Source organism: Saimiri boliviensis, chromosome 20 (genome assembly GCF_048565385.1).
Source record: "Saimiri boliviensis isolate mSaiBol1 chromosome 20, mSaiBol1.pri, whole genome shotgun sequence".
NCBI classification, from domain to species: Eukaryota; Metazoa; Chordata; class Mammalia; order Primates; family Cebidae; genus Saimiri; species Saimiri boliviensis.
The window spans coordinates 13,046,413-13,074,256 of record NC_133468.1 but is presented as its reverse complement, the minus strand read 5'-3'; the positions used below and the strand labels follow the sequence as shown (position 1 = coordinate 13,074,256).

General features: G+C 47.4%; 1 protein-coding gene across 5 annotated transcripts in view; it reads right to left on the bottom strand.

Moving 5' to 3' along the window:
• The window catches only part of LCP2 (lymphocyte cytosolic protein 2), a 47,635-nt gene extending 19,892 nt beyond the window's left edge, over window positions 1-27,743 (bottom strand). For 4 of the 5 annotated variants that reach the window (XR_012515330.1, XR_012515331.1, XM_074390566.1 and 1 more), the window contains exons 1-2: window positions 2,892-6,539; window positions 535-632 (exon numbers count right to left, since the gene is read on the bottom strand). Coding sequence is in view for 3 of the 5 variants with exons in the window: in XM_074390566.1 (XP_074246667.1) it covers window positions 535-632; window positions 2,892-3,438 (645 nt within the window). In the remaining 2 variants the exon portion in view is untranslated. The other variant, XM_074390567.1, reaches the window with a different exon arrangement.
• Window positions 27,744-27,844: the final 101 nt, after the last annotated feature.

The window sequence follows — 27,844 nt, the reverse complement described above, 5'->3', positions numbered from 1 at the left end:
CACTTGTAGATAGACTTGTAAAGAGAACACATTCATAGCTATCAATTCCTTAGTCTGAGCTTCCCATGGTCACTCTGGGAACTTATCAGATTCACAAGAGCTGGGCTATATGCTTGAAGAAAGAGAAAACGGGATTTGCCACCTCTGTCTCCTCGGGTCCGAAGGCACCTGTCCCTGGAATTGCAGGTGTCGGCCAGAAGGTGGCGCAGGTCTTTTCGCAGGAGAGAGGAAGGCGCGGTACCCATGCAGCACCAGCAGGTGCCAAGGACTTCATTCGGTTCTCTTAGGGTTTATTTTACAGTTTTCACTTCTCTCAAATAGTGGGAAGTAAATAAAACCAACCAGTATTTGACCCCCCAAAAGAAACACTTGTGAGTGCCTGGGTATGCATTTTCCCAGCCGAGGGAAAAGATTGCAATCTTTTCTTACAGGATTAGAATGAGGTGAAGATGTTTATAGTTCCATTTTTCTCTCTGGCGGAGGAAAGAACTACAGTGGACACCAAGTACTATAAAAGAACGGGAGGAGGCCTACCGAGTGATTCCGGCCTGCTGGCGGGGGCGGGAGGGCGGCCATTGGTCTCTGGGGGGGCACAGGAGGCTGCTGGGGGGCTTTCCCAGAGAGGGGACGGTCTGTGGAAACACAAGATTATTAAAGTGAAAGGCGAGTGTTGGTCAAGCTCAGGAGTCTACAGGAACAGATATAGCTCAGGGAACCAGGGGGTGCATGATCCTCAAACCCCAGGACCATCAGTGCCAGCAGGAACCCCCAGCCATGGCAAGACCCAGCCTGGATCTTACCCACCCCGGATCTCACCCACCCCTCCTGGCCCGTTTTTCTGTCCCAGTTTGTGTTACTCTTCTTCTACACAGGCTCAGCTTCCTTTGCACTTCACAGAAACAGGTATTAATCAGAGATTTTACCCATCAAGAAAGGCCTCTTTGTAAATAGCTCAGCCAGAACTGGAAGGGAGCATTTTCAGACAGTTTTGTAAAGAAGTAAACATACACATATACCTCTGTATGCAGACACACAAATATACACATGTGCACACATGCACGCACACACACACGTGCATATGTGTGCACACACCTGCACACACAGAGACACATGTGCACGCAGACACACACACACGCAAAAAATCTCACAGGCATACCCAGCTCCCTATGTAGGGTGAAGTCAGCTCTCTCTGTCCATACAGATCCTGTTCTGGCTGCCCTTCCTTGCCCTCTCCAGTGCCCTGGGCTGTCTCCTCCCTGACATTTCCTCCTTTTGCTCATTTCTTTCCATAAAGGGAGGAGCTGGTCACCAACTGTTCTTACCAGACCACAGACTCTTAAGTGGTAGCTAGATTTGCCTTGAACAGAAACACACATTATCTGGACAGAAACTCATATTATCCAGATCGCCAAGGAAGTGTCCCTAGGCCAGATTGACAGGCTGGCAATTTCCTACCCCTTTGACAGGGAAAGGCCAGGACAAGACCGTCAGGCAAGAGGGGTGAGTGGGTAGGGCCTCCTTATACTTTGTGCCCCGGTGCCTCTCTTGCCTCATGCTAGTCCCCGGCTTGGAGAGGGGTGGCTCTTCCACAGGGAAGAGGGTAGGACAAGGCCCAGCCTGAGCTAATCTCACCCTACTCCATCCTCAATGACTATCAGTTTCTCTAATAGGCCATGCTCCTTTGAGCCTCAGGCCCTTTGCACGGCCATTTCTACTGCTTCAAATTTCTTCCCTTACCACATCCATTTCCACTTGACCAATTTGCATTCATCCTTTAATCTCAGTTTAATATCACAAGTTAAAGATCACACCCTCAGGCAGACGGCCCAGCCTCGTCTCCTGCACTTGTCTTCCTGCCTCCGTGTCCTGGTTTCACTAAGGAATCTCGTGGCTCATTTGTTAGAGGCTGCCTCACCTACTGGACTGTCAGTCCCTTGGCGAAGGCTGTCTTGCTCGTTCTGTATCTTAATGACTGGCACACACAAGGCACTCAATAACTGGCTTATTCACTGCTTCTCCGGACCTCCACTCCTCTATATATGAAACAGACTTGATCATGGTTGTCCTTATTACACAGGTGTTTAAAAACCACCATGAAACATTGAGACAGTGTTTTGTGAAAGGGCTTTAAAATGGAAATAGGTTATACTGCATAAAAGATTAAATGGTAATCATTTTCTGTGGTACTGATCTTCAATTTTCAGCTTACTCCCTGAAAGTATATGATACAAGTATATATTTGTTTATTTTCTGTCAAGGTCAATACTAGAATGTAAACCCCAGGAGGCAGGGGCTGTGTCGTCTTTCCTGATCATTTCTCAGCACTTAGAATGGGGCCTGGGCTTCTAGCAGATCAACAGTGTTTGTTGAATGAGTGAATGGAGAAGTCAGTAGGCTAAAAGGACAGAGAGACAATAGAAATCATTTTTTTTAAAGTTAGAGTCAAACCCTATTCAATATCTTCACGTTTATTCTAACATATTAATACTGTGTAACTATGATTTGATCAAAAGATGGGGAAGAACAGGAAAGTACTCTTGGAGTACCTGAGTAAACCCCAGAATGAGTTGAAACTGCCAAATAGCCTTAGGTGGGGTAGTTCAATGCTGATGATACCAGCCACCACGGCAGGAGTTGGTTGCAGTGTTAGTAGTCCTCACAGCAAGCCTATGTGATCTGTATGTTATTATTCTATTTCACAGATGGGGATACTGAGGCCCAGAGAGGTAAAGTTACTTGTACAGAGCCACATATCTGTTAAGAAGCCTAGCAGGTATCAGCACCCAGAGCTTTCTGCTACGTGGGTAAGCTGGGCCATCGGCCTTCTGTGCAGCAGTGGGGAGCTTGGCTTTGGGCTGCTGGGGCCAGAGAATCTGGAAGCGGGCCCTTACCGATGTACATGGAGTTGGAGTTGGGGAAAGGCTTGGCAGGCAGGATGGAGTTCTGCAGAGCTTCCTCATCGTTGGAGGGTGGCGGCTCATAATCGGCATCATCTTCTACGGGTGCCTCTTCCTCCTCATTGGGGGACTCATAGTCACCGTCATCCTCTCCATCCTGGTCATCATTGGGACTTTCATAGTCATCTTCTTCCTGCCAACACAGTGACAGGGACCGTGCCGTTTGTAGAGGCTCTGTGGCCCCGCGGACGTGCCTGTGCCGACTCTCTCCCCGCCAAGCCTCACAACAGCATAACCCGGGGCCAGGCAGCCTGAAGATGGTTACTTCCATCTTACAGATGAGGAAACTGAGGTCAGGAAGCACCGTATCACAGGGGCAGCAAGTCATGGACTTGAGACCTTGGTGAAGGTCTTCGGACCACCTTTTTACACAACATCTTTTTGCACAACAGAGAAAAAGAGAAGAAATGAGAAGGACGTTGGAACAGAGGATACAGGAATAGGCTCTGTCTTGAGTAAACACATTTTTTACTCCCAGCATCACCAAGAGAAAGACTAAGGGCCTGGAGCATTTGTGATGATACTAATTAATTACCATTTCTTAGTGTGCCTGTGCTCAAAAAAGTCCTCTCATTATAACCTCGTGCAGTGTTGAAGGCCTAGCTAACGGGGAAAACAGATTAACAAAGACCGTTAAGTGGAAGGCAGATTAGGTTGTGTCTAGGAGGGGATGGTCAGAGGCTGTGCTATTCTTTTTGCTGAGAGTTGAGTGTATCAACACATCCATTATTCACGAAATCTGACACTGAGTTTGAAGGTGCTCTCTTGGAAAAGACTCTCTAAATTTTAAATTTTTAACTATATTTTATTTTTGCTTCTTCCTGAGTCTCAGGGAAAGTAAACTCTAAGTGCTGGGTGCTTGCCTTTGAGGCAGTCCGTGAAAGTGCAGGAGCATCGGAATGACTTCCCAGCAGAGCAGTGATGAGCACTCACCGTGGTCAGGCCAATATTCCAGGCATGAGACAGTGAGCCCAGAGCTCAAACCTCAAGGGCAGTGTGGGAAAAAGCAATGGGAAGTGGCTGCTTTTTGAGGAAAAGGATGTTCCAATGTCCCAGAAATCCTGACTGCTTTGGGTGGCCTCAGACAGACTGTCTTTAAGCTGCTCAGTTGAAAGATGCCTGTGTTTGTTTTTGACTTCAGGAATATCAAAAACATCAACGACAGAGGAGCGTAGTGAGCACTGGGTGGCTTCCCAACTGCAAAAAAGACTTTGTCCTGGCCTGTCAGTGTTCTTTTTTGTTTTGAGACGGAGTCTCGCACTGTTGCCCAGTCTGTAGTGCAGTGGCGTGATCTCGGCTTACTGCAATCTCTGCCTCCTGGGTTCAAGCAATTCTCCTGCCTTAGCCTCCCGAGTAGCTGAGACTAGAGGTGTGCACCGTCACGCCCAGCTAATTTTTTTGTATTTTTAGTAGAGACGGGGTTTCACCATGTTGGCCAGGATGGTCTCCGTCTCCTGACCTCGTGATCTACCCACCTTGGCCTCCCAAAGTGCTAGGATTACAGGCATGAGCCACGGTGCGCGGCCCCAGTCAGTGTTCTTATAACTTAGGAGCAGGTGGGCAGAGACCTGGAGAAATGCCGCTTCAGATCAAGAGCCTCAGCATGGAGGTCCGCAGGCACGTGGCCTCCCTCCAGCCCCTTCTGACCCTTCCCTCGCCCTGTCCATCCCAGGCCAGTCATTTCCGACTTTACACCAGCCCTTTACCCCATCAACCTTTCTCAAATGACAGACTTTTCCTCTCTGCTTCCAGAACAATTATTTTCTCCCAATCACTTGGTTCCTAAATTTGTATGCATGGTGTTGTTGCTAATTATACTCTGCCATATGTGTGTTAAAGTAAATGAAAATGGAGACCAGGCCTGAAGAATCCCTGAGCAGGCAAAACCAGTTGGGTCTCCTCAGTGACCTAAACCTTACTTGATTTGCAAGCATAAGCAAAAGTTAACTTGGGCTATTTCTCATAAATGGCTATATTAAAGAAAAACAGAACTTAAGCTCAACCAATCAGAAGTAGCCAACAAACTTATAATTATATAACTAGGAGCTTTCCAGCAAGATAGACTAAATGAGATTGGTTATAACTGCAACCCATCAAATGTTTTTTGGAATGTGGATTAAGTGTTACATCCACATTCACTTTATAAACGCTTAGCCCTCATGTTTCTTCAGCGAAGGCGCCTTCTGGTTCTGTGCTGCCTCATTCATGAATGTTTGTTTGCTCAAATAAATGCCTTAAAAAAAAAATTGCATTGTGCCTCAGTTTACCTTTTTTAAATGGGGTGTCCATACTGTAAAATGCTCATGACTGGTTTCTTTATCTTCACCCATTTCCCTGTTTGCCCTTGCAAAGAGCTGGGCACATAATGTAGCGCCAAGTTCTATAGCCACTAGTGAATGGAAGTCCTCAGTTCACAGAGCGGCTGGGAGACTAGCCTGAGGCACATGGCAAGGATTTGGCCTCTGTGAGTAAGCAGAAGCATTTCAGGGGAAACTCTGGGCTATTTTCCCTTTGTACCAAAGAAATTTGCCAAATTTCTTCATTTTCAGGTAGAAAGAATAAACTTAGCTAAACTTTTTTTTTTTTTTTTTTTCAAATTAAATGCTTTTCTTTTATCAGAATCCCAATAGGACAAGGGCCATTTTTTTTTTTTTTTTTAGAGATGGGATTTCACCATGTCCGCCAGGATGGTCTTCTTGATCTCCTGACCTCATGATTCGCCCGCCTCGGCCTTCCAAAGTGCTGGGATTACAGGCATGAGCCACCTAGCCTGGCCTTTTCTTTTTGTTTTCTAAAGGCACTAGAGGCGGCCTTTTACCCGAAGTACCACGTGACTGAGGGTCTGGTTTCCTGGGTCCTAGGTCTGCCTCTAACTAGCTTTGTGGTCTACACAAGTCACATTCTGCTCTCCTGCGGGCTCAGTTGCCTCATCTGTAAAATGAATAGATCGGGCTAAAGTTCATAATAGAGTTCTCTGCCTGAGATTGCTTGGTTGCAGAGGGTGTGGGGGCTGTGTATATAGATTTCTGGGGAGGGGTTGTACAATCCACTGGACTCTCAGAAGGGGCACTGTGACCTTTCAATGTAAAATCCAGCTGGATCGCACCCTCCTTGAGGTCTTTTCAGGGCTAACAGTCGGTTTTGAAGTCATTTTCCCTCCATGCCACCAATGGGGACTTAAGTCCATGAGAAAAGCTGCTTGAGAATAGATTTCTAGGAGTGGCCACTTTTGGAGATGGGGGTTGTGGGTGTGGGGTGGTAACGGTGGGTAGGGCCACATGCCGCCCACCCTCTGTGTTTGGAAATGAAGGTTTGTGGGCACAAAGCCAAGCCCATTTGTTTGCTCATTGTCTGTGGCTGCTTTTGTGCTCCAGTGGCAGGGCTGAGCAGCGGAGACAGAGGCTGCATGGCTCCCAAAATCGAAGCCATTTCCTGTCTGGCCCTATGCAGAACACCTTTTCTGAGCCCCAGGTGGGTGTGCTGGCATCATGTTAGAGCCAGTTCCACTTGGCTCCATGCTGGGTTCTTATCACAAAGCCACCATGGACACTGCTGTAAAGGTGCGAGAACAGCCCACACCATACTCACAAAGGACGACCAGCCCCCATTGTCTTCTTCGTGGCTTTCTGTGGAAGGAAATGACACCACCATCAGCACTGAAGAAAGCCGCCCCTTGAAGGAAAGTCAAAGCCGCTTCCCCATCTGCTGCCTTCCCCATCCCAGGCCTCCACCTACCTTCCACACCCCTGGGGGTTTAGCCACTTACTATCAGCTCCAGAGACCCTGCCCAAGGAGTTCATTCTACCGAAGAACCAGGGGGTCGGCAATGGTTCTCAACCTTTCACATTCGTCATAGTGACTTAGGAGTGCTTTAAGATGTGTAGATACCTGGGGGCCTATCCTTGCAGCTTCGGATTCAGCAGGAAGGGCCAGGGCCCAGGAATCTGCATTGCAAACACTATGTAATATTGAACAGTTGAAAAGCTGCTTTAAAGACTCAGATGCAGGGACACCAGCTCAGCTCAGGTGCTCAGCAGAGGCGGGGACCCTCTGTTTTCCTCTACAGAGCTCCCAGAGCTCCCAGAGCTCTTCGGTGTCCCTGAAGATGGTCCCCGCAGAACAGGGGCCATAGCCAGGTACCCTCAGAGCGACATCTCCTCCCCTCCATCTAGACCCAAACCCTTTTCTGGGTAAGAACTAGCTGACAGACAAGTCAGTAAGGTCACCTGAATGAACCCAAAGAGCCCCAAAACCAGAAAGACAAGAGAACTGAGATACCTATCACCTCCTAAAGCAATCACTCCTCAGCCCTGACAGCTTTACCTGTCTCTTCAGGAAAGCGCTGGACTTGGGGTCTGCAAAGGCAAATAGCATTGCATTAATGGTCCTATTAATTTAAGGGGATCTCCCTCTTTCCTCAACCCGGTCCAGGGAGACTGAGCCCCAGTGGAGGCCATGCCTCACTGCCCAAGAGGGGCTGGTATCCTTGCTGCTCGGCAGCTGAGGCTAGGATACCCTGAAAATTCTGGAAACCACCAAGCCCCATCAGCGGCATGACTGGAAGCTCATGTCTGCCTGATGCTCCCCTGATGTCCCAGACCCAGGGACAGGATGCAGGGCAGGGGAGGGAACCCCTTCCCCTCCTTGGACACCATCTTCCAGACCCCTGGGACTCAGGGGACCAATACAGGTCAAAAAGTAGGGCAAAAACAATTCTGTGCCTCCCTTTTAAGGTTCAGCCTGGGATTGAAAAATCTTGCGTTTCCTTACACCAGCCCCACTCACTTGCGTGTGAAGATGCTCCTTCTCTCTTCATTCTTGTTGATTTCTTGACTTAACTTACTGAGAATCCTGCGAGATAAAGAGAAAGATGAAGAGACAAAACCATCTTCTCTCAGCCTCAACCTTCCCCCTGACCCTTGACGTCCTGTGGTCTGCAGAACTTTGGGGCACCAGGGCCAACTTTGGCCAGCCTCCTCTGTCACCTCTGCAGGGACCCTCTGCTCCTCACTTCCTCCCAGAATTTGCCACCTTCCTCCCCAGGCCAGACGTTCCTCCTGCCCAGGAAGTACACTCTCCTTGCTGATCTGTGTCTGGCTGAGCCTTCCAAGTCCAGCTCAGAGCTTCTCCGTAAAGGCTTGTCAGTTCACACCTGGCTTTCCCTCCAAACGTTGGGATCCTTAGGATCTGGATACAACAGCTGTGCATTTTCTCGTCTTACTCTTCCTGGGACTGAGGTCCCCTGGCTCTTGCATGACTTGGCAGTGCTGTCTTGTCCCCAAGAATCTTCAGACTATCTTCTAGACCCAGAGGAATCAGCTGCTCCTTGGAGATTTCTTAGCATAACCTCTAATGGGCTGTTCTTCGGCCGTCGTCTCCCTCCATCTTCCCCTCCCAAACTCCCACTCCGAGTGGATGTGTAAGATGTGGATTCTTACAAAAGCTTGGGGAGGTATTCTCTATAAAGGCAGGGCCTGCAGAATGAGAGACTCCTTGAATCACTCATGCCCCTGAGGCCAGCTTTCTCGAAGACACTTGAAGATATGCTTAGTCCCCAGGTACTTTTATGTCAGAACTAGCAAATCTCCAAAGCTCAGGATGGAGCTCGGGGAGCTGGGGCAGGAGTGCTTTGCCATCAGAACTGCATGTCCAATATGCCCGAGCAACAAGCATCCATTCTAGTCTCTCAACCATCCAGAACTTACGACTCCAGCCCCACTTGGTACCCACTGATGAGACCAAGGAGACCCTCAGTAGTCCACAGGTTTAGTGTTTCCTGGAGACTGGGGCAACTGGAAGGGACTTCAGATTATCTAGTCTAATTTCATTTTACAGAGGAGGTAGCAGAGGCCCGGACAAAGAAGGGGCTAGCTTGAAACCATGTAGTTGTTAGTAGTAAAGGCCACCTCTCTTCCCACAACTCACACCAGCACCACAAGCCAGCCTTTCTAATCCCCAAGCCAGCACCCTTGCAATACACATGCCCATGTGTCAGTTCCTTTCTGCTGCAAGCTCTCCGGAGGCAGATACTGCTGAGTCCCTGGCCTGCCTATGAGAATGACACATGATCTCTATTCCTTCTGCTTAATGACCATCCCACGGTAACAAGTTTAGCCTAAAATAAACTTGCTAAGTTAGCAAAGGAAGTCCTTAGCAGCCACCAAGTCTTGATTCCTCTATCACCTCCCCTGCCCCTCGACTCCCCGATTTCTCCCAAGAAATGGGCTCCAGGCAGAGCACGGTGACTCATGCCTGTAATCCCAGCACTTTGGGAGGCTGAGGCGGGCAGATCACTGAGGTCAGGAGTTTGAGACCAGCCTGGCCAACATGGTGAAACCCTGTCTCTACTAAAAATACAAAAATTAGCCGGGCTCGGTGCTTGCCTGTAATCCCAGCTACTCAGGAGGCTAAGGCATGAGAATGGATTGAACCCGGGAGTCAGAGGTTGTAGTGAGCCAAGATCACTCCACTGCACTTCAGCCTGGGCAGTAAGAGTGAAACTTAAGAAAGAAAAAGAAAGAAAGAAAGAAAAGAAATGGGATCAAAACCCTCCTACCTCATTAGAACAACAGGATAGACAAATTTTGATAAACAGGCTAGGTACCGAAGAGGAAAGAGGAGAAAGGGAAAGACTTACTCTCTGTAAGTGTGTTGCTGGTGACTCCAGGCTTCTGTGACTGCAGAGGAAGAGAGGCTTTAGGAGCAGCAGGGGGGCTTCCTAGTTGCCTCCTGACCATGCTGTCAGAATGCTCATGACATGCGGTTCTTTTGGGTTCCTTTAAGGGGTTGTTTCCAGAAGGCGATGGATATGTGGGATGAAAGGCTCCTACAGAGCGGGCAGGGAGCCCTGTTAGTGTCCTGTGTCCTGGTCGTGCCCTGGCCATGTCAGGCGGTGCTGGCTGCAGTTTATTCAACAATGTATATCAAGGGCCTTCTACGTGCCAGGAACGTAGAAGGTCTCAAGGTGCATCATCAACTTAGAAGTGCTCAAGGTGCTCAAGGTGCAACAGACAAAGATCCTTAGTAGTGGAGAGAGAGATTTAAGGAGGTGAAATGTGAAGGCTATGCACCATGCACATGCAGGGTCGGGGGCTGGGGAGGGGGATGGGAGTGCAGGGGTGGGGTGTGGTTGCCATTTAAAATGAACCGGCCTCACTGAAGAGGTGACATTTCAGTAATGACTTGAGGGAGGTGGGACTGATGCTCACCTCAGCGCCCTCCACCTACAGACCCTGATGGGGCTCTGACCGGCTCACAAGGCCGCTTTGGGTCTTGAAAGGACCTCCTGCTCTCTGCGGTGTTGCCTGTCACAATATCTCTAACAGCTGGGTTGGAGGCTGCTGGGGCTCGATCTGGGTGAGGAAGGAAATGCCAAACCGCAGGCCCCAGCACAGGAGCAACAAAGAGCTGAGGGAGGGCAGAATAGGGCCTGGCAGTTGGCGTGCAGCACAGTGTGGGCTCCCAGAGCCCTTCGGCTATGATGGGCTGCAGAGAGCTGTGGGAGCCCTGCCGGGGCTGGGGGGCGGGGCGACCGTGATGGTGTGCCGGCAGGGAAGTGGTTGCTATGGCTACAGCTATGTGCAAACCTTCAAATGACACCCCACCCCTGGAGGACCAAGTGACAGTGAGTGGAGGGAGGTGACTCATTCTCCCTTCACCCCATAAACCCCAGGCCTCTCTCAGGACCAGAGCAAGAAGTGATGGGGGCTGGGCAGCCACAGTGAAAAAGCGGTCCTCTCCACTTGCCTTTGTTTGAGGAACTCACTGGCCTTGGAAATGGACTGAACCTCCCCCCAGGAAGCCAGCCCGTTGTAGGAAGGCAGCATTCTACAATGACCTGGGTTCCAGTCCGGCTGCATGCCTACCTTGCAGCATGGTGGGGGCCAGTCTTCATCTTGTCAGTCTAAGGTCTCTCCCGGTGAAGTACAGGGAACAAGGCCTGCAGGCACAGGCAAGCTGGTGACAATGTCCAGCCTCAAGGGCAGCGCCCACTGTGTGAGCTCAGACAAGGGAGCCGCTCTGCCTGGCCCCCGATTCCTTATCAGCACAGTACAGGGATTGAATCTGATTACGGAATCCCTGATGGGCCTGATCATCATGATTCCCTAGCTGTACCTGTTACAAACTCCAATCACCAGGCCCAGTCTAGACCTACCTGAACAGACTCTCCAAGGAGAAGCCTGAGGCTCAGTGACATCAACCCACCCCAGGTGGTTTTGATTATTATAGAAAAAGCTTGTGAAATAAATTCTGTTATTCTTAACACTGAAGAAATTGGTTGCTTGCTTGTTTTGAAGAAGAGGAGAAGGAAAGGCAGGAGAAAGAAAGGCAGAAGGAACTTTGTGATTATGGAGGGTGCAAAGCAGGAGAGTTGGGGTATGTGGGGCCTTAGCCGGCCTTTGATGTAGCCCATCAATTCTCCCCTGTGCTTGAACAACTGTGAAGGAAGCCCCACTAGGGGGTCTAGAAATCAACTTTGCTATTCACACAAGAAGAAAGAAACTATACAAGAAATGCAGGCTGGCAGGCAGGCAGAAAAGAAGGGATAGAGGGAAGGTGGAAGGGGCGGGAGGGGAGGGGAGGGAAGGGAAAATATCAGTGCACAAAGCATGAGTAAGAATAGGCATTGTCCCATGAAAGTTCCATCTTCCTTTGCTCTACTGTGGCATGTGTAGCTGTGTTCTGGCTGATGATGTTGAGCGCATTCTTGCCACAGCTCACATGGTAAGAGTTTTGGCCAACTTCCCACCTACTCCTCTTATGGGACCCCCTGCGGTGGGAGCCTTGTTTCCTGGGCTCAGATTTCAGACTGTTTGCTGGTCCCTCCCAGGACAAAGCTCCCAGGCCCTGGGCAGGGCAGAGGTCTGCCTCTCCCCCGGAGCTGTTCTCAGTGGGACGCTGGAAGTCAACTTCTCCTCACCCCTCCTCCCTGCACACATTCCTACTCTCAACCCTGCTCTCTCTCTACATTCCAATCTTTCTTCCAAAGAACAAAGTGTTCTTTCCGTCTTTAAAGATCAGCCTCCTTGAACCAAAAGCCAAATCTTTTAAATTCTACCCTTGTCACCTGAGACACTGGGGGCAGCCAGATGTTTTAAGACTCAGGAAGGAGCCTTTGACCATCCCTGAGGCCTCGGTTGAGAGTGTATGAGTAGGACATAATAATTTGGAGAGACAGGATGGTCTCCCTACTTCTCACGCATGTCCCTCACCCCTATAATTCTACACGTAGTGTTTTCCTGGTGCCTCACAATCATTTTCCTGGTAGACAAGCATAATTATTCTCATTTTTACAAATAAAAAATAGGCCTGGCTGGGAATAGTGGCTTATGCCTGTAATCCCAGCACTTTGGGAGCCGAGACGGGTGGATCACTTGAGGTCAGGAGTTTGAGACCAGCCTGGCCAACATGGCAAAACCCTATCTCTACTAAAGATACAAAAATTAGCTGGATGTGGTGACAGGCACCTGTAATCCCAGCTACTCGGGAGGCTGAGGCAGGAGGATTGCTTGAACTCAGGAGGCACAGGTTACAGTGAGCTGAGATCGCAACACTGCACTCTAGCCTGGGCAACAAGAATGAAACTCTGTCTTCGGAAAAAAAAAAAAAAAAAAAAAAAAAAAAAGGCAGGGCTCTGAGGATCTGTCAAAAGCCAAGAGAAGGAGCAACAGGAGGGAAGCACCTTTCCTGTGGGAGGACCCTTGAGGACTGATGAGGGCTGAGTCCCTGGACAGGGATTAGCCACTGAATGGTACAGGGGAGGACCATGTTGGAGACGGGTCTTGTCGTTCTGGTTTTGCTGAGGGCTGGCCACATTCTTTAACAGGCACGAGACCGTTCATTTCACCTCTGTGTCCCTTCCTCCGTACCTTTCCTGTTTTCTCTGTCTCAGGTAAAGAAATAGGTACAAAGGAGATGCCTCAGGAGGTTGTTTCTGCCATTAGGAGACTCACAGCCTTACAGGAAGACACACAAATATTTCTGCATTATTTCTCAGCTTGAATCTTATGTTTTCCCAGCCTAACTGCACTATTGGTAATGGCTACAGGGAGAATCCACAGAAAGAGCATCATCCAGTACCTGTCTGCTGCCTACCCTGCCTACTCTGCCACTCTCCTCTCCTTATTTTTAAAGTTACACTGTGGATTTAAGTATAAAACTTATAACATCCCCTCCTTTAACGAACTCCAAATGGGCACCAGAAGATTTGAACGTGTATTCATGTACCGATTGATTTAACAAGACCATTGTCATCTCTACCACGAGGGTCAACCTAGGCCCTATATAAAGGGAGCTTTCATATTTTTCTTTAAACATCCTGCACCTTTACAATTTTGGAGGTGTCCTGGGATCAGCCATGTCTTGAGAGAGTGACTGACTGCATTTTCAGGCTGAGAGAGCGTTCCTCACCACAACTCGCCTTCTTAAAAATCTATTTAATACTTGCATTTTAAGCATTAGGGAAGGAAATAGAGACATTCAGGGGAGTGTAACATTGTTTTGGTTTTCTGTACATGAACACAATTTCTTTTTCAAAGGCCTTTGGGGTAACAATCAAGACAAATAAACCTATGTATAAGGGATGGAATTAATAAAGTACTGAACACCTGTGAGTATCCAGGGCAGCACCAGGCAATTCATGTGTGCTGCCTCCTTTCATGTCCCCCGCTCTCTGAAAGTTAGCTCTTTTCCCTTCTACAGACAAGGAAACTGAGGCTCCAATTGCTGAAATGATTTCTCCAACGTCTCATAGCTGGTGGGAGGCAACGTCAGCTTTAGAGCCTGGGTCTCCCTCACTCCAAAACACTGTGCTCTCTATTCTTTAATCCCCCCTCTCCAGCAAAATAGAATAGTTAAAAAGTTAAAATTATTCTAATTGAGATTTTACATAAAGCAAGAATAGCCAACACTTATCCAGTGAGTATTGTTATTTCCCTGCTTTTTCCCCTAACTTTCCCATTGACCATCATTATCCCCATTTTACAGATGAGGAAGCTGAGGTTCGGAGAGCTGAGCTAACTTGCCTCCGAGTCACACAGCTTGTAAATGGAAGTATTGGATTTCAAGCATCTGACCTTACTGCCTGTGCTTTTTCTCACTGAGCCTTTTTATACCCAAAATAATAGCATTTAAAACAAGTGATTTTGTATAGTCTCTGTAATCCATCCCTTCCTTTTATAGTTTAGGAAGCTGAGGGTGATCTAGGGATGTGTCCCAGGTCACGTAACTCATTGGAAGTAGAGCTGGAATTGGTCCTTGTTACACATTTCTGCCAAGAGGGACAGTGATTCTCTAAGTCACCTCACCAGGGCAGCCTGGACCTTCCCTTGATATCTTCTCCGTCATTATCCACACTAACCCTTCATGTTCTATGGGCAGGCCTCAGTTTTTCTAGGGTGCACATTCAAACACATTGGAGGAGGGGATTACACCATAGGCCAAGTTTTTGTTTCAGTTTTCAGAGAGCTAAAGAAGTATCCCACCCCAGCCCATTCACATGTTCCTAACTCCCTCTTTCATGGAGAATCAACCCCTATCACCTTCTCCAGGCTCTCAAAAAAGCCAGAAGACAGCAGCTGAACTTAGCCTTAAGATGAAAAAGAGTCTTGCAAGCTGGAGGTGCATTCTTTATCTCTGTCTTCCCACTGTTCTGATTAAATATCCTCCATCCCCCATCTTCACAGATACAGCCCTAGGAAAAGCTCCTAGCTTATTAGTGGGATCTTGGTCACCACCAACTAACTTGGTCCCATGTCCCCAGCTGGGCTCTCCTTCAAATTATCACTTACATGCCCTGGACAGAGATAAGACATAAATTTACCTTGATGCTCACTGCACTCACACTCTCTGGCTCCTGAGAATGGCTCATGGGACCTTTATAAATTGTGGCACACACCTCTTAGCCAGTCACTTCAGCCTCTGCTTTCCACTCCCCCAGGTATATGCCCCGGCCACTCTGCCCCACTGGCCCTTCCACCAGACACACTGGGTGGCGCCTCTGTAATACCTTCCCATTTCTGGAATGTCCTACAATCCATCCTTCCTATTTCAGGATTTATTTTGGGTCCCTTCCTCCCTTATCTGCCCTAAACACTGTGGGAAAATGACTGCTGCCTTCCTATGAGCCCTTGAACCTGGGCATGCATGCATGTGCAATTGCACTGCTGTAATTGTTGTATAAATTGCTTTGCTTGTCTGTCTCTCCTCCCTCTAGAATGCGAGTGTCCTGAGAATGAAGATTCTGTTCCATATCTTTGTAGCCTGAGTGATTTTAACAAAGGCCTGGCACATTGTAGTTACTTAGTACCAGTTCACTCAATGAATAAAGTGTTATTGAACTATGAATTTTGTATAGAGATCATAAGATGCAAACTCAAATGCCCTCAAGGGCCGTGTACATACATAGACCTACGTAGTTACCATTTCTGGCACTCTTCATTCCTATGCACACATCCAGGTTAACATCTGGTATCATTTCCTTTCTGCTTGAAGGACTTTTAAAAGGCATCTGTGGTAGTACATTTCAGATTTTGTGTGTCTTAAAAAGTCTTCATTTTCATTTTTGAAAGATGCTTTTGCCTAGTATTGAAGTCTAGATCAATAATATGTTTCTTTTACTATTTTGCTTTCGAGAAACCTGCTGGGATTCCTGTATTTGCTTCTCTGTGTGTAATATGTCATTTTTTTCTGACTGCTTTTAGGATTTTCTTTTTATTGTTGGGTTTGAGTGATGCTGTGCCACGGCCTGGACATTCTCAAAGCAGCAAGCAACCATAGGCTTCACGGTCCTTGTTTCTCATCCCTCGTTGTCTGATGCTCAATGTCTTGAAACTTTTTGCTTCATATATTTTGCCAGGTTATTTGGTTATTTCAGGTGGGAAAGTAAGTCTAATCCCTCTGACTTCATCATGTTCATAGACAAAATTCCAATAATATGATATAAATGATAGATTTATGTCCTACCTTAGGATGATCCCTCAGGGAATGGTGGGGCCATGGCAACTGGGAGCACAAATCTCAACTAAATAGGGCAGCAGACATCAGATCCAGCTGACTATTGCTACAGTAGCATATAAGCCCTCAATTGCCGCATCTTTCACTTGTTTCTAAAGAAACAAGTGAAAGTTTTCCTGGTTTCAAAGCACAGTGGGAACCAAACTTAACACATGTGCAGCCTGGGACTGGCCCACCAGCCACCAGTTCTGACCCCTGTGTGTAAAGGTCCCTCTTTTGCAAAGAACTATGGTTTATCTCTACAGCATTACATTTCTGCAATCATTGAAATGTTCTGTATCTGCACTCTCCAGCATAGTAGTCACCAGCTATATGTAGCTATTAAAATGTGGCTAGTGCCTCACGAGAATGAATTTTAAATTTAATTTAAATTGAAGTAGCCACATGTGATTAGAGGATATCCTTAGAAGGATCAAGCCATCTTCAACAACATGTGTCCCTGAAGATAGACAGCACCAAAGGCAAATCCTTATTCCTCTCTTTCCCTTCCCCCTTCCACACAAGGGAAATCTGATAGTCATGCTAAAAATATTTTCCTTGAGCTGCCAGCATTCCTACCTATTCATGAGACTGTCCCACCTTCTACTACTTTAATCTACTTCCTTTTTATTATGATGAGCTCTGAGACCCTTAGAATAAGAGAAGGGTCCTCATAGAATGTCCAGAATAGAGAACTAAAACTGGTAACAAACAGGCTATATGTAGCCCTTAGGTGGGTTTACTGTGGCATTCACAATATTTGAAACATTTGAGCCAATGTTTAAAAGTTGAGACGTATTATATGAAACCCACATTTCTAGTTATTCTTGACAAGTTTGAAGACTGGACATTGTCGGATTCACATTGGCTGGAGTTGAGAGCTGCTGCACTCTTTGAATGGAGCATATGATATCTGATTTGCCATAATCCCCACCATTCCCTATTGTTTCACCAACAATGAGGCTTTGTGGTGGTTACTTTTTTCATCATATGATAACTGTGGTATTATATTTCTTATAATGGAGAACTGTTGCTTTATACAGAATATTTGCCACTATTTTGTCCAATATGATAAAACAAAACATAAAACAACAGAGCTTTGCATTTTCAATCTGGCCAATTTTACACATTTATAACACCTGCCTGGCTCCTGTAGGTACTTGAGTATGTGAGACCTTTGCTAGAGGGATGAAAAACACATGGCATGACATGTGTACTGCAACTTCCCATTTCAGCACCCATGGCAGACATGAATAATCAATCATAGCTCCATTTCCTCAGGATTCTTCTCAACATTACAGCCCTGGCAACCATTCCCAAGCACTCAGTATCAACACATAATCATGTCCATTGCCGTCATCTGGTTCAACTCTCATTTTACTGTGTGAGAAATGGAGGTCAAGCAAACTCAAGCCATCACGGAGTCAATGACGATGCCATGATGAAACCTTGACTCTGGTGCAATTTTCACAGGCCCAAGCACCCCATGAGAAGAGAGGAAATGAAAACATGGACCAGAGCTGGGTTTGTCTTTGGCAAGAGCATCCAGGTCACCAGCTGGGCTGGATCTGTGACTTCTGTTTTCCAACTCTTCATATCACTTCTGTTCCCCACATCCTGCCCTTGCCCCCGTCCTTTCTACTTGGTTTCTTATTTCAAGTCAACAGTGATATAGAACTGACTCAGCCCCCACTCACACTACTCCCCATTCCCACCTCTGTTCCCCAAATCACCTATAGAGTTGGAGGAGTACTTACGGCACCCGGAGCTTGGGGAACTTCTGGATGTCATTTTCCGTCAGATTCTAAAATGAAGACACACAGGGCAGGCAGATTAAAACCCACAGAAAGGGCTCTGAGTGGGAGGGGAAGAGTGATATGTGAAATAATATAGGGAGTGGTGGGGACTGTGGCAAATGAAGGAGAAATGCCCTGCCCACCCCACCCCCCCACCCCAAAGTGGGCAGCCGCAGCAGGCGTTCCCAAACTTTTTACGCAGGGGGCCAGTTCACTGTCCCTCAGACTGTTGGAGGGCCGCCACATACTGTGTTCCTCTCACTGATCACCAGTGAAAGAGGTGCCCCTTCCTGAAGTGCAGCGGGGGCGCGGATAAATGGCCTTAGGTGGCCGCATGCAGCCCGCGGGCCCCAGGCCGTAGTTTGGGGACGCCTGCCCTAGAGGCTTTGCCTGAAAGCCCATGGGCCTGGTGTTGCTGGATCTGCTTTTTCAAAGGGAATCCTTAAATCTGGATTTTATGTGAAATGCTCTGCGTTCCAAATGTTGGCAAATAATTTTGACTTAAACACTGTGAGAGCTCGATCTGTGACACCAAACGACTCGTTTTGTGGGCTGCATTTGGCCACGGTGTGACTTCTTCCTACACCCTAGACCTCAGGCCCCCTCAGTCTCCACAATGTCAGCTGCCAAGAAGTCAGCCTGGAGGAGTCCATGGCTTTTTGACCAACATCACACCCCGGAGAACTTCTTTCACCAGGGTTATTGGTAGAATTCTCAAGATACTGGGGATACCGTAAAAGGCTTTCCTGAGGGAATTGGAAAGGGGAGGAGAAAGAAATTCACATTTGCCAAGAACTAACTCTGGGCCGCCACCTCTTAACACCTTAGTGAATCCTCACATCAACTCTGTGATGCAGGAGTTACCAGCATTCCCATTTTGCAGGTAAGAAAGCCAAGGCTTGGGATGTCAAGGGGATTTCTGCTTGTGAGGGGTGAGCTGGGGCTGGAACTCCACTCCATGGCATCCACAGTCTATTTTCTTCCTGCAAACCTCCATCCTGCCATGTCTGATCCTTTTGAGGGCCCCCATGGTCTATGTTAGAGGGGAGGACGGAAGGAAGGGTGAAAAGAGGCACCTGGAAGGGAGGAGGAGAGGCGCGCGTGTCAGAATTGGGAATAGAAAAGAGACTGGGAATGCTTCCCATAGAACCAATGATGAGCCAACAAAGGGCTCCACCACCATTCTAGTTAAGGCCAAGGAGCTGGGTGGTTAGGGTGGGAGCTCTGGAATCAGATGGGCTGGGTTTGAATGCTGGTTCATTCACTTAGCAGCTGTCTCATTTAGGACACACACTTTGCCTCTCTGAGCCTCAATTTCCTTATCTGTAAAATGGGGACCATAATAATGATAATGACACCTACCTATCAGGGTTGTGAGGACTGAGTAGGATGATGTATGTGATGTGCTTTGGCACAGTGCCTGGCAGAGTGTGTGACTGAGAAATGAAGGAGTAAGATGAAGAATCACTACTCGTGGAGGGGAAGCAACAGGGGTCGGGGTGAGTCTTAGAGTTTAGTGTTTTTGCTTCTTTCCCTTATCTGTACTGGGAGCTGCTTGTCAGGTTCTCTGACCATTGGAAAGATCTGGGCACTGAGCTGGCACAGAGGCTGGGGCTGGGCATCTTTGCAACGTGTTCATTGGATCCCTCTGATTCAGCTCATAGGCACGGTTTCTGATCCAGATGCTGATCAGACCACCCGAGGCAGGGCTGGGGAAGGAGGTCAGCCAGAAGTCCTGAGGGCACCAGGCTTTTGGTTAAGCTTCTTAACTCCTCCTTTCTCTCTCTCTCTCTCTCTTTCTTCTTTCTTTTCTCTTTCTTTTTTCCCTTTTTCTTTCTTTCTTCTTTCTTTCTCTTTCTTTCTTTCTTTCTCTTTCTTTCTTTATCTCTTTCTCTCTTTCTCTTTCTTTTTTTCATCACTGAGCAGCAGCATCTCCCTGCTCCTCAACTACCCCCACTCAGGGAGGTACAAAGACTCATGTTTTGAGTGCGGCATAAGGAGTTGAAGGCTTCCTAAGCGGTGCCAGAGGGGCAACAGCTGAGCACCGAGCAGCTGGCCACTGCCACCAGCTTCTGCTTTGCTGCGAGGAGGGCGTAAGCTGAGGGAATTTCAGGAAGACTGTGGAGGAGGAGGTGGACATGAGCATGGCTGGAGACATAGAGGAGCAGGGTGTTAGGAGAGAGGAAGACATTCAAAACAGGGACAAGAACTGTGAGGAAGGATAAGAGATGCTGAAACAGAATTTTTGGAGAGTTTTGCTATGTGATGTAACCCTCTATAATCCTATCCTCCACCTCTTCCAAAAGCCTTCAGCAAACTCTGGGTTAGTTGGATGATAACTTTGGAGTTATGATTTGTGGCTTTGTGGGAGTACGATTATATGCTGTGGGTGTTGAAAAGAGGGTACAGAAAGAGGAAAGCCACAGACTGGGCCCTGGTGGGAAAGGCAATGTGCCAGACACAGCTGCTGGCCTATCCAATACCCACTCTCCCTTTTTTCCCCACTGACAGGTCCTGGATTTCATTCAGGGCAGTAAATGTGCTTGTTCAAAATATTTAACTCCCCAGACTCCCTTGCAGATGGTGGAGGTCACATGACTCTGCTGTGGACGGTAAGATATAACTGAAGTCTATCGGATGGAGCTTATGGAAATGTTACTACGTTTCTGGAAAAAAAGGAGCATGCGTTTTCCATTCACCATACACCTTCTCCTCTTTGCCTTTCTCCCCTCCCTGCGTGCCATGGAGATAATGATGCCTAGAGGTGAAGTGGCCAACTCACAACCATTAGGACAGAAGCCACAGGCTTTTTTCCATAGGTGAGATGAAGCCTGGGTTCTTGATAACTTCCTTCACCATCCCCAAGCACTCACCCATACATTTCCTATTACTTGAAACGGACCGATCCTTATTTGGGTAAGTCACTGTGGTCAGGTTTCTGTGACATGGGATAGCATGCCTTCCCCACTGACGCAGGTCTCCAACTTATTTTCTCCTCTTTTTATGCCTTCTAGAAGCATAGCACCCCCATTTTCCACCAGATAAGATTCTATCCTTTTCAGTGGAAAACAAAAATGGCAGCCAAAGCAAGCAAGTAAGCAAGAAAGAGAAAGAAAGAAAGAGCAAGAGAAAGCAAGAGAGAGGGAGAGAAGGAAGAAAATTAGAGAAGGAAAGAAAGAGAGAGAGAAGGAAAAGAAAGAAGGAAAAAGAGAAAAAGAAAGAGAGAAGAGGGAGGGAGAGAAGAAAGGAGGAAAAGAGGGAGGGAGGGAGAAGAAAGGGAAGGGAAAGGAGGTCAGGGAAGAGGGGAGGGTAAGGGAGGGAAGGAAGGAAGGAAGGAAGGAAAACTAGAGCCTTTCACTTTTGCCTTCAATAGCAGAATGGCCCTGGATATTACAGAGCTGGGAGGAGTGATAGATGAGTAATTAGAGCTTAGCTAAAGAGTCCCAAACTGTACCCAGAGCACCCGGGGTTTCAGCAGAAGCTGCCTTTACATCCCCCAGTTGCTGGGGCAGGCACTGGATTCTGTTTCCTTTCTTCTGGTTCCTATCACCCTACTTTCCACTTTCTCTTCTTCACACGATGAACGGAATGTGTCACATTTTCTGAAGAACTGATAGAGGACTGATTGGAGCAGAGGAAACACAGCTGCCTAGATACTATCTCTCAGACAACCCTGATATACCAGACCTGACACTCACACCCGGAGTTTTGTGGGGAATCACAGAGCCGGAAGGGACGTCCTCCACTGTGACTCAGTCCAACGAGCTCAGTCAACAGAGTAGGAGGGAAGGGAGGCTCAGAGAGGGCAAGTGCCTGCTCAAGGTGACCCAGGCAATAGGACCTCACAGGCACCATCCTCAAAGATGTCCTCCTCTCTTTCCATTCAACTGTGATAAGTCTCTGTTCTCAGTGCTAAAAACACCAGAGTGAACTATTTGGGTTTAGCAGTAATTTGCAAGAATGGCACTAAAACTCCAGGAATTCTACTGACTCAGATCTCAACATGAATCAATAATATTGTTAAAACCTCAAATGATATTAGACTAAATTAAGTGTATGCTTTCGTTCAATGACTAGGTCTGTGAAATAGAACAAATCACATCACAGCTCTGCATGCGTTTCCTCATCTGCAAATGAAGCAGTTGGAACCATTTCTGAACATACGTTTCTGCTATAACACAAGCTTCTAGAAGGCAAAAGTCACATCTTAACCATTCCTCTATCCCCACCACCTATAATGCTCTCCAGTATGTAAAGGTAGCTTGGGAAACTGCTTGTCAAGTGAATGAATAGGCAAATGAATGAATGATTTAGGTGGACAGTGAATGAACATGTCTTATACTGCACCTGGAACTAAAATTTGAACCAATAGGAGCACAGGTTAGTTTCAGCATAAGATTTGAGAGCTGTCTAGAAGGGGCAGATGACTGTGGGTGGTGGTGAACGCACCATCACTGCAGGAATTCAAGACGAGGCTGGTAGCAGAGACGTAATGTAGGAAATGGATTGGTGTTCCCTGGGGACAAGTTGGAACCTCTGACCTCTCTGGTTTCATCCAACTGGCTTGAAGTATCGTTCGTGGTCAAGTTCCCTTACTGACAACATCTTATAGGAAGACACAACTTAGCTTACTCTCCTCACTCTGAATTTAAATTAGGAACACCTACCCCCGTAAGACCCTGGAAGTCTTGTTTCCATGTCATTTTCAAAAATTAAAGCAAAGTTCCCAGTAAGGATGGATTGGTGCAGTCAGGGTCTCTCTTAACCCGTGGGCAAAGGTGTCATTTCAAGGAAAATGCTCAAACCACCTCCCTGACCACAACCTAGCACCTCTGTCTCCACCATTAGAGCTGCATCCTTTTCTCTTTAAAGGCTTGGTCTTTAATACACTCCTGCACCTTGGTCTCAGACTTCAAGCTTTTTGAAGTCTAATACAGTGAAGACAGCCGTATCACACATGTGTTCAATATGGAATCAGCTTTATGAATTTATGAATGTGATAGTGAGAAAGAAGGAAGTGACTGAAACAATGAGGGTGAGGCCCCCCTTTATTCCACTCATGAGTATGTGCTCCAGAGTGAGAAATGGGAAGCGAGAAGCTTCTGTTCTCCCATGTGGTCCTTCTCCCCCTCGGGCTTCTCAAACGATGGATTGGCATTTAAATAGATTTTCCAGATTATTGTCTTACTGTACTTGGATTCCTCCTTAAAGTGTATGTGAAAGATCAGAGAGGGGTTCTGGATGGTAGGATCCTGAGGGCGAGGAGAGAGGGGCCCTACCAAATTTCCGGAGAAGGCAAAGGGCCGTGTGGGGATCCTAAAGACCGGCATGGACCATGGGTGTCCCCAGGGACGGGTTAGAGCAGCTGGCCCTGCAGCCATGGGGGAAAGTGCGGAGCAGCCTTGGTTTCAGTGTGTTGGACTAGCCAGAGCTTACCAAGAAGCGAGCCCCATCGATGTGGTACTTCTTCACCGCCTTCTCACAGTCCTTATAGTTCAGCTGCAAAGAGAAGGGGAAGGCGTTGTTAGTGACAGGCAGGCTCATACCATTGGCTCCTCTCCCTCCCTTTTCTGCCCCAGAAACTTAGCACTTTGCGGTAGTTGTGGCTAGCCAGGCTCCCCGCTGCACTCCCTTGGCTAACAGAGGGCCCAGTCTCCACCTCAGCCTCGCTTTCACTACCCCCTTGGGACTGCCTGAAATGGAGAAATTGCCTTGCTCTAAGGCTTCGGGGCCAACCCTTCCAGAAAAACTGCCTTCAAGGCATGCGGAGCTCTGCCCCTATGCTCCTCAAGGAAGGCAGAGCGGAGCTGAAAGAAGAAAAGAAAGACCATCTGTTGTCTCCACGCCCAGAGACAACCTCGGTGTTTCTTTCGGTGCTTTCTCCCTAGCAGGTTTCTAAATGTAATTGAGTTTATAAGTTATATTCAATCTCATTATCCTGACTCTTTTCTCTTAAGTTACCTAAAAGGATAATATAAACACTGCCTACTGAGTGCTGTGCAAATTCAATGTAAACATTATTTTAATGACCACAACATTATTTAATCATTCGTTATTGCTGAACATTTAGATTGTTTACCAAACAGCTGCTTCAATAATGATAATAAAAACAGCTAACAGTTACTGAAAGCTTTCTGTATGGCAGGCACTGTCCCAAGTAGTTCAACCAGTCTCCAGTCATTTAACCCTCACATTTTGCAGATGGGAATGAGAGGCACAGAGTCAAGTAACTTGCATGCGGCTCCATGGATTTGAGGTGACAGTCAGGTTTCAGAACAGGCTTTAGTGTCTCGGTCAGAAATGTTCCCCTTTTAATAATAGTATAACTTACACACAGTAAGCAAAGTGAGCAAATGAAAACTCAGCTTCATCTGTTTTCAGTACGTCATCCCAATCAAAATAAAGACCATCACGGATACTATTTTGCAAAACTTTTTTCTCCCTCTTTGAGACAAATTGTTTAAGTCAGAGTCTCAGAAGTTCAGTTATGTAGAATCCACAGGAATGAGCATTTTTAAGAGCTTGGTTATTTTCCTAAACCAATCAGCAAGGATATGAAGTGCTGGTTTTGACTTGTCCTCAGCTGCATAAATGCTCACATTTGAAATATCTCTCAGCTTGCTGCTTTGGGCTGGAGCATTTAAGGTTCAACGTTTCTCCTTGAGGATCCTACGTTCTCCTCACGAGGGTGGGCCTCACAATTTGTAACAGACTTCTTTTGGAGCAACTTTTAAACCATATTTTTATCTTACAGCTGACAAATCCAAAGAATAAATACAATTGTTGTGACGTCTTGGCTTGGAGGAGTGGAATTGATATCACACTCAGAAAGCTGACTAACAAGCTGATATTGAAAGCACGCCCCATCTATGGAGCCCTGGTACCCCCTTTATCTACAGGCAGCGGTTCTGGGAAGAGTCAACTGCCTTTAATTCATCATTGTCACCATCATCATTATCAGATAAATCAGATGATTTTGCAGAGTGCTAACTTGGTGTCTAGATCAGCAGAGAGCCCTGCAGACTGGGACCTAGGCATCTGATTCTGTTCCAGCAAGACCTGGGCTTGTGGACCTCAAATCTGTATTTTTAAGAAGCACCCTAGATGATTAGCCTATGGAGTCCAGCTTTGGCAGACACTGGTCCAGAAAAGTTACCTGGATTTGTAGTTAGGAAGGCTGAGGCCTCTAGAGGGAAACAGATTGGTCTCAGTTCACACAGAGAGCTGGGGTACCAGCTGGGATCCCATTTGGGATTAGGACACACAGCTCTGAGTCAGTGCCTCCCCACTGCATGACTCAAGAATGCTCTCTGACAAGTCAAAAGGAATTGGGGAGATTGAACAAATACACAACATGCTCTCAGTCCTCAGGAGCTTATATTCCAGACAAGGACGAGTTACACATGTGAGAGACAAGAAGACACAAAGTCCCACCAGTCTGCATGGTTGTCCCCAGCTAGGAGCCAGAATAGAGAAGGAAGAAGGGCAGATGGAACTTGCATTAGCACCCCGTCTGCTGGACTGTCTGCTGAGTGCCTTGTACACATCATTTCCTTTAATCCTGACAACCATCCCATTGTGTTGTTACTGTTCATGTCTCTGTTTCACTGATGAGGAAGTGGAGGCACAGAGAGGCAAAGAACTACAGGAAAGTCACCAAGCTAGCAGGTGGTAGAGCCAGGCCAAGGTGTGTCCGACTCCAGAGCTGAGTCGGGAGGTGTCTCCAAGGGAGGCCTGACCCCGCTACTTGGGTAGAATTTGCATCTGCAGATCAGTCCTTATGTGTCATGTTTGATGGCTGAGATCCATTCCCGAATGACTCTGCAGTCCATTCATTTGGCATTGTCTTTCAGGGGGTTGAGGTTCTCAGAATCTGAAGGGGCTCTATCTAAGTCTGTGGAGGGACTAGGCCTTCCAGGATCACAGATTCGCCTCAGTCTCCTAGTTTCTGCCCTCAGTTCATTTATGCCAGAAGAAGGAGCCTGCCTGGGTGCTGTAGATTTGTCCTGGGGTCTGAGATCTCCAGGAAGAAAACTCTCGCTTCCCCCAGCTCAGGCAGAGAGATCTTCCTGTACCATTCCTGACCAATGGTCCATCTCCCTGTGCTGACGGGAGGTTTAGGCATCGATTCTCTGTTGTTCAGCTGGATTGTATAATTCTCCTGGTCACACCTCAAAGTTCGGCCTGTCTGTGCCTTTCAGCCTGTCCCAAGTCTTTCTCTTCATAATTCTCAATTCCTTTCTTTTTCCTTTACTGAGGTAGCATGCCACTTTATTCCCTCTTAACAAATTACACCTTGTTGCCTTATCTTATTTGGTCTATATTTGAGAAAGGTATTTAGAAACATCCTTCAAAACCCAGTTGTGCAACAATGTTTGCTGAAACCTAAGTTTATTATGACCTTGCAGAAGGAAAATAACAGAAATAAAAAGCACAAAATATGGCAAAAAAAAAAAAAAAAAAAGAAACAGGATTTGTGAGCTGTACCCCTACCATACTGCACCTAGTTCAACATGTTAGCATTTTCTTCTTTAGGTTGGAGGAGAACAGCTGCAACTGTAAATACCATGGAACTGTGCAGACCCCAGGTTTGGCTATACGTCCCGTTGAATCTCAGTTTCCCCAGGAAAAACAGGAATTTGAATTAGATGACTTCTACGCCCTTAGTTTTATAATCTCATCTTTGTGACAGTCTGGAATATCAACAGAATCTGATGCCAGCCTGTAGGAATGGGAGTGTTAGAAGCTCGAATGTCTCTCACAAAGCATCTTGTCCCAGGGTCAGGGTAGACGGACCCGAAGTAAGTCATGTGGCCTCAGATCTGCCTAAGCAGATGTGTGGTCCCCTCCTACCAATGACCAAGCATAGGGATCCTTCAACCTTTCCTCCAAGTCCAGAAGATAAGACAGCAACACTCTGCTCCCAGCACTGCCACAAGCCTCTTCCTCTCTAGGGGCCTCAGTTTTCATAGCTATAAATTGGGGCTCTTAGCAGTTTTCTGGCCTGCTTCGTAAGACTCTCAAAAAGCTCCAAGGAGACTCTGCCCCAGGCGAGAGCTTGAGGACCCCCCCAGGGTCATGAGTAGTGAAAGCCCAAATGCCGTGTCTGGTACTGGTTGTCATAGTCCTCTATCCAGCCCTCGCACCCAGCGTGTTCTTTCTCCCGCCTCCAGAACACCACGTCTCTTCTTTCTAGTAAGTAGCCTTGATCTCATTAGCAGTTCCAACAGTCCTCTGTGTCTCAGAGCGTGGACTTTACAACCAGATAGGTGCGACTTGAATCTTGCCTCTATAACCTGGAGTCCCTAGGGCTTTGGACCATTTCACTTACCTGAGCTGATTTTGTAGCTGAGCCAAGAGGAAGAGAACACTGATCTCACAAGAGAGTAAGGAGTGATAAATGGGACAGTGCCTGTGAAGCCCCGAATTCAGACCCTAGCACATAATAGGCACATACTCATTTGAGGGCTCCTGCTCCCACCCTTCTCTCCAGAACGCATTGCCAGAAAAACTCAGCAGTCTATATGGCACTCACTCACCCAGTAAGGCTGCCAGAGGGTTAGTTCCATTGCTATCTTATACACCTCCCACATTCTGCCCCAAATCCATCTTCAAGCCTCAGTGCAGCCCACCAACGACAGACACTACCAGCATGACCACTCACACAAGAGCAAGGCTCACCTTCTTGAAATAGTCAGCAAGGCTGTTGGGGTCCCAGCTTAGGACCTCTGAGCGAAAGGGCACATTCCTCAGTGCCATGGCTGCTCTCCCGGGAGGAAGCTCACAAGCTGAGCATGGGTGCTGCACCCATGCGCAGAGAAGCTCAAATCCAGCGCTCGGAGGCGTTCTTGGCTCTTCCAACTCTCAGCTACCCTGTGGAACACCCTTGCTGGAGCTGATGTCTTTTCTGCTGTAGCCAGATCCCAGAAAGCAACGGCTTCCTCTGCGAACAAATATGGTCTCTTCTCAGAAAACGACTCAGCTAGTTTCCTTTACCACTTCCTCTGCTGGGCTCTAAATAAGTAAACAAGGAAGCTCAGCTCTGCGGGCTTGAGAGGCAGAGAGCGCCACAGAGCTGGTAATTCCTCACTGGCTCCA